At 49.8% G+C, this 7,099-nt stretch overlaps 1 protein-coding gene across 1 annotated transcript; it reads right to left on the bottom strand.

Annotated features, from left to right (window-relative positions):
* Nucleotides 1-3,184: 3,184 nt before the first annotated feature.
* On the bottom strand, nucleotides 3,185-3,556 carry LOC101538991 (60S ribosomal protein L22-like 1). Its single transcript, XM_055123479.1, has one exon. The coding sequence runs from the start codon at nucleotides 3,548-3,550 to the stop codon at nucleotides 3,185-3,187; it is 366 nt and encodes a 121-aa protein (XP_054979454.1). The 5' UTR covers nucleotides 3,551-3,556.
* Between the last annotated feature and the right edge of the window lie 3,543 nt (nucleotides 3,557-7,099).

The following is a 7,099-nucleotide window of genomic DNA, read 5'->3' as shown; positions in this document are numbered from 1 at the left end:
ACACATCCCTGCGTTAGACAGGGAAGCATAGAAGTACACATCTCGGGGCTGGAGTGATAGCACAGCGGGTAGGGCATTTGCCTTGCACGCGGCCGACCCGGATTCGATTCCCAGCATCCCATATGGTCCCCTGAGCACCACCAGAGGTAATTTCTGAGTGCAGAGACGGGAGTAACCCCTGAGCATCTCCGGGTGTGACCCCCCCTCAAAAAAAAAGGAAAAAGCACACATCTCTAATGCCTGCGACATATGTGCTCGACCACAGGGTGCAAGCAGCCGTGGGCTTTGGCAGCATATGCGCTCCTTTCCAAGGTGGCCTTTATAGTGTTTTTCCAACCTGCCTCCATGTGGGGCTTCTACCTAGGTAAAAGTCCCTTGCTAAGGAGGTTACCAGGGGGCTTTGGGAGTGGTGGGGGTCTTTGAAATTGCTTTCTTGGCCTTTTGTTTCTGCAGGAGCGTCTCTGGGTCTGGTGCTGTAGATAGGTGAGGTTCTTCTCAGGCCTTAGTTCCTGTTTCTCCTGTTTCCTGCAAGATTGGCTTTTGCCAGTGCCTTGGGAGGGGGCCTTCCCTATCCTGCCTACCTCAGCAGGACCCTAAAAGCCGACAAAGGTACTGCATGGTGAGCAGGGTGACCACAGCCAGCCCTTGGGTGAGAGGTGCAGACAGGCTGGTGGTCTGGAGGTCCAGTGAAAGCACAGGGCCTTCAGGCTGGAGATATGCGACCATGCAAATGATTACATGTAAATATCCAGGGTGTGTTCAGGGCTTACTCTTTCGGGGCTCAGGGGCTGTGTAGGGTGCTGGGATCAAACCCCAGTCGTGCCAGGCAAGTGCTCTACCCGCTCTGCTAGCTCTCTAGCCCCAGCAAATAAATATTTCTGTCTCCTTGGGGCCGGAGTGATAGCACAGCGGGTAGGGCGATCCCTGACCTGGGTTTGATCCCCGGCATCCCATATGGTCCCCCCAAGCACTGCCAGGAGCAATTTTTGAGTGTAAAGCCAGGAATAACCCCTGAGCACCACTGGGTGTGACCCCAAAATATATATATATTTCTGTCTCCTCACCGCATCATCTGGTGCCTGAACTCTTCAGACAGCTGCCAGAGCGAGCATGACCGGACCCCGCCCCCCAGCTCTGCGTCCCTTCAGTCCCCTCCTTTCTCAGCACTGCGGCTTCACTTTTTTCTGCTGAAATCCAAACTGCCCTTGGAGGAGCCCCAGCCCAGCTTTACAGAGTAAATGGGTCAGGTTTCGGTGCCTGAAATTCCTTGCACTTTCCCAGCTTGCTGCCTCCGTTCAGATCCTTCTGCCTGGAATTGTCTCCCTCTTTTGCGTTTCAAGATTATGTCCCCATCTGGAATCCTCCTCAGTGACCTTTGTGCTACGAGCTGTCAGGAGGCAGGCTTTTAACCTGACACCTTTGACACCCTCCCTTTTGGCCTGTTTCGGTGTTAGAGACACATGTGTCAGCTGGTATCAAGTTCGGTGCCCTGAGTCATACCCGGGAAGGTTGGAAGGACGTAAGACAGAACCAGCCTTTCTGTCCTGTCCACGATTAATAATAATAATAATAATAATAGTAATAATAATAATAATAATAATAATAATAATAATAAAGAGACCTCAGGAAACTGCTATTTTGGTTATCTGTCATTTAAAAGTAAAGGGAACCACGGGGCTGGCGTGATAGCACAGCGGGTAGGGCGTTTGCCTTGCACGCAGCCGACCTGGGTTCAATTCCCAGCATCCCATATGGTCCCCTGAGCACTGCCAGGGGTAATTCCTGAGTGCAGACCCAGGAGTAACCCCTGAGCATTGCCGGGTGTGACCCCAAAAAATAAAAAAATAAAAGTAAAGGGGACCAGAGTGCTGGTACAACGGGTACGGTGTTTGCTTTACGAGCAGCTGACCGCAGTTCCACTCACAGCACCCTACATGGTCCCCCCAAACCCACCAGGAATGGTTCCTGAGTGCAGAGCCAGGAATAAGTCTTGAGCATCACTGGGTTGTGGCTGCAAAGCAACAACAAAAGAATTTGGAGATGAAAATAAAAGCACATACTCGGGTCTGGAGAAGCCCTTCCCTCTCGGCAGTGTTCTCAAGCTGAAGCTCTGACCGCTTCCGCCCGCAGCACCAGGCATCAGTGCTGAAGGTCCAGGAAGTGCCTCCTGGCCTTGGCCCCTGCTTTCACTGCTCTGACCACCGAGCACTGACTGACCCCTGACCCCCTGCTTGGGCCCCACTGTAGCCTGTAGCTGCAGTCATGTGGCAGGGAGTGACGTTGGGACTTCCAGCCTGCCCTTCCAAGGACAGGAAGTGGATGCTCGAAGAAGAGATGGAGCAGAGAAAAGAGCAAAAATGAAGGAGGGCTGGAGCGGCAGTACAGCTATGTTAGTGCATATCTGGAGAAGTGATCAAGATTGAGCTGCGCGACAGGCACCTGGAGGTCGAGCCAGTGGTGTTACTAAGCTGTGGAAGACGGCCCTGCACAGTACTACAGGTTCAGATGTCTGTGGTGTGACGTGAGAAATGTCGCATGCCCCATTCCGGGATGAAGTGTCAGCAAACGCTTATCTTCAGTTAGTCCAAGATACTTTGATCTCAGGGCCGGAGCAATAGTACAGCGGGTAAGGCGTTCAATTCCCGGCATCCCATAGGGTCCCCCAAGCACCACCAGGAGTGATTCCTAAGTGCAGAACTAGGAGTAACCCCTGAGCATCGCTAGGTGTGATCCCCCACCACCCCCCCAAAAAAGATATTTTGATCTCTTTCTCAGATTTGTGTCTAGCAATTTTGAACTTGGAAAGAAGAAAGGAAAATGTTAATTAGGAAAAGAACCCCTGTAGACTTCGCAGTGGGGCTTCATATTAGTATGAGTTAAATTCACCTGCAGGTAATAAAACACCCAAATAACTTTTTTGGGGGGGGTGGGGCAAGATTCTCCCAAAATTATTTTTCACATTTAGGAAGTCCTGAAGTTGTCTTCAATTGGTGTGGCTACTCCAGTAAGGCAGGGACTAAGGCTTCCAAATAGTTCTCCCTTCGTGCTTGGCTACTGTTCCCAAAGTCACTTTATTTATTTATATATTTTTTAAGTTTCAAGAATATCTTTTATTTACCAACAAACCGCAAGTCCATTTCTAGGTACTTCTTTGTCTTGTATTGCTTCAGTTTACAAGCAGAAACTAATCCTCAGACTCCGATCCATCTTCATCTTGACTCATCTGGAAGTAGTGGAGTTCGTAGGTTTCCTTGTCCGATGCAACTACACGAACCCAATCACGGAGATTGTTCTTCTTAAGGTATTTCTTGGTAAGATATTTTAAATATCTTTTAGAGAACTGTTTCTCAGAAACAGCGGTGATGTTACTCTTTAGGCGTTCAATGTGAACAACATTCCCGAGATTTCCAGTTTTTCCATTCACTTTCACCTTCTCTCGCAGAAACTGTTCAAAATTTCCTGAGTCAAAAATCCCATCTTCTACAGGATGCCTAAGATCCAAATTAAACTTCCAGGTTGCCCTCTTAGGCTCCTTGTCTTTCGGCGCCATGTTGGCTGCTCACCACGCGCTCCAAGAGGACCCAAAGTCACTTTAAAACCCGAGCTGCTGGAGGGGCTGGAGCGATAGCATAGCGGGTAGGGCATTTGCCTTGCACGCGGCCCACCCGGGTTCAGATCCCAGCATCCCATATGGTCCCCTGAGCACCGCCAGGAGTAATTCCTGAGTGCAGAGCCAGGAGTAACCCCTGTGCATCGCCAGGTGTGACCCAAAAAGAAAAAAAAAAAAACCCGAGCTGCTGGAGGGGCTGGAGAGATAGTCCAGCGGGGAGGGCCTTTGCCTTGCACGCGGCTGACCTGGGTTCGATCCCCAGCATCCCATATGGTTCCCCAAACACCGCCAGGAGTGATTCCTGAGTGCAGAGCCAGGAGTAACCCTTGAGCATTGCTGGGTGTGACCCAAAAAGAAAAAAAAATTAAAAAAACAAACAAACCCGAGCTGCTGGAGCCCTCGCCGTTATGGACAGCAGGCATTATTGCAGAAGGGCAGGTGAGAGACAAGCAGTAAGGTAGATACTTCTTCTGAGATTTGCCAAGATCTGCTTTTCCTCCAAGACTGGGTCTAGTGAGACCACTTGTGGTTTCTGACCACTTGGCTATGAGAAGGATGAGAAGGGAAGCGTCGGGACAACGATGCGTGTCTCTCCGGTCCTTTCCTGCGGAAGCAACCCCGATTGCCCTGGGTTGGGATGATGCTAACCCCAGTGGCTCCTGGACCTGGATAGTGAGAGACTGTGACAGGGCCTCTTCCAGCTCGTGCAGTGTGAAATGCGACAAGTTAGCATTTCTGTAGGGTTAATATGTGACTGCTATATAACTGATCCTAAATGTGGTTCAGGGTCAAGGCCATGAGGGAAGGATGATGGCAGTCAAACCAGCCTCACCAGCTGGGAGAGAGAAGAGACCACTAAGGAAATGATGCTTGGAGGGCTCTCTCAGGATGGTAGATGTATGCTGAAAGTAGACTCTGGACCAGACATGATGGCCGCTAAGTACCTGTATTGCAAAGCCTAACACCCAAAAGGAGAGAGAAAGAGGGAATGCGCCTGCCACAGAGGCTGGGGGCAGGATAGGGTGGGGGTGGCGGGAAGGATACTGGGAACATTGATGGTGGAGAATGGGCACGGGTGGAGGGATGGGTACTCAAATACTGTATGACTGAAAGGTAATCATGCAAGTTTGTAAAGCTGTAACTATCTCACGGTGATACATTAAATTTTTTTTTTCTTTTTGGGTCACACCCAGGGATGCTCAGGGGTTACTCCTGGCTTTGCACTCAGGAATTGTTCCTGGCAGTGCTTGGGGGACCATATGGGATACCGGGGATCGAACCCTGGTCGGCCACGTGCAAGGCAAACGCCCTCCCCGCTGTGCTATCGCTCCGGCCCCCATAATAAAAAATATTTTAAAACCCCCAAACAAAAAACAAAACAGCCTCACACCAGATCAGTGTTGTAAGCCCTGTAGGCATACTCTCAGCCTTCCCAAGTTGCTTAGGAGCCACTATGTTGACTGTTAATGTCATCTGTGGGTCATGACTGTCCTGGGCATCTAGCAAGCTTATGTGATGACTGCCATCTGGTGGAGAAGTTGCTCAGATGTCTCCACTCACGTTCTAGTCTCACAGACGCAGCTCCAGAGAGGCATTGACTTTAAAATGAAATTTGCCTCTGTTGTCGAGAGTAAATATACCCAAAGTGCTGCATAGGAAAATCTAAGTGGAATCACCTGGGAAGAAAGAAATTACAGATATTAATCGAATAGATGGGACTGAAGTGATAGCACAGCGGGTAGGGCATTTGCCTTGCACGTGGCCGACCCGGGCCACGTTCGATTCCTCTGTCCCTCTCGGAAAGCCCGGCAAGCTACCGAGAATATCTCACCCGCACGGCAGAGCCTGGCAAGCTACCCGTGTAATATTCGATATGCCAAAAACAGTAACAACAAGTCTCACAATGGAGACGTTACTGGTGCCCGCTTGAGCAAATCGATAAACAATAGAATAGATCAGCTGGAGGTTTGGAGAGAGCTCACTGGGCTGGAACAGACTTTGCCGAAGATCTGGGCTCGGTCTTCCTGGGGCACCACCAGAAGCAAGAGCAGCCCTTGAGCACTGAGCCTGGAGTAGCATATGGGAGGAGGGGGGAATTATATTCCTGGCTTGATCAGTGTTTCTCTGCTCACTATTACCTAGTAGTTTGCAGAGGTCTTGAGTGTCAAATTGGTCCCACTAAAGGCATTCCAGCTTCTGGTGGGTGCTCTGAAGGGAAATCTCTGGCTCTTGCTACCAAAAGAATCAGCTGTGGGAGCTATTAACTCTCCGCCATTGTCCCAGGAACGCAGCAGGAGTTCGAGAAAGGGGGACCGTCCCTTCTCCACCTTCATCTTCTGCTTTCCTGCCAGGGACTCGAGCTGGGCAATAGAGTCTAAGCAGATGTCAGCCACAGCATGACAGGACAGAGACTGGAAGCAAGAAGAAACCCCTGGCATCTCCTTGCTACCCCAAATGACCCAGACATGGGGTAGTTCCTGGCTAACGATGACATGAGATAATCAACTCATTTTCTCATCAGTAGTTTAATTTTGAAAGTTCTATGTAGGGCTGGAGGGATATTACAGGGGTTAGGGTGCTTGCCTTGCATGCAAGCAATCGACCTGGGTTCGATCCCTGTCGAGCACGATATATTCCCCTGAGCACTGCCTCTGAGTGCAGAGCCAGGAGTAAGTCCTGATCATTGTCAGATGTGGCCCCAAATCAGAACGTGCCAACTTAAAGTCCCCTGTAGTTCTCATCATCTACCATGCTGAGCTGCCACCTGAGTCCAAGGTAACCTTGACCCGGCACAGGCACTGTGGTTTATGCTAATCAAGCCACATTCAAGTCTGAACCGCAGGTAGTACTCACAGACATGGGTATGTAAAGCAGGAGATGACTGGGTAGAAATGGTGTCTTAGAGGTTTGCACTGGAACATGGTTTGAAGGACTGTCATAAAGACGCACCAATGGGAACCGTCTTCCTCATCATGTTCATCTCTATTCTCCTTGACTGGGAAAAGAAGAATTTGCTGGGGGTGATTTGCGGCTCCCCGTTCCCCAGTCTCCTGAGTGCTTCTTTTTTTTTTAATGTTATTCTTTAAAACCTGGGAGTGGTATCTACAAAGGTAACAACTTCAACTGTTTCCACTGCCCTGAAAAGAAGCCAAGAATGCAGCCCACTGATCTTCAAGCTGAACGGGTTCCAACACGACCACTAAGCTCATAAATGAAGTGGTGCTGTAGTTAGCCTGGACGGGCTCCCAAGCTATCTTGCAATATTTCAGTATCCAAGCAGAGGTGCTGTGTAGGCGGAAAGAGAAGAAAACCATCCAGCACTTTGGTATCGCTTTGGTAGCTGAGTTACTTTGTTAGTTTCTTCTAGACTTCATTCCCAAAGGCAAGTGGAAATACTGGAAAACTAACCAACATAAGCAAAACGGATGGGAAAAGTATTTTCCTCTCCAGCCACAGTTGCATGTGGCTTGTTTCTTTCACTGGGCCTTC

This window comes from Sorex araneus, chromosome X (genome assembly GCF_027595985.1).
Source record: "Sorex araneus isolate mSorAra2 chromosome X, mSorAra2.pri, whole genome shotgun sequence".
NCBI lineage: Eukaryota > Metazoa > Chordata > Mammalia > Eulipotyphla > Soricidae > Sorex > Sorex araneus.
The sequence above is the reverse complement of the archived record's forward strand: the minus strand, read 5'-3'. Positions and strand labels throughout refer to the sequence as shown.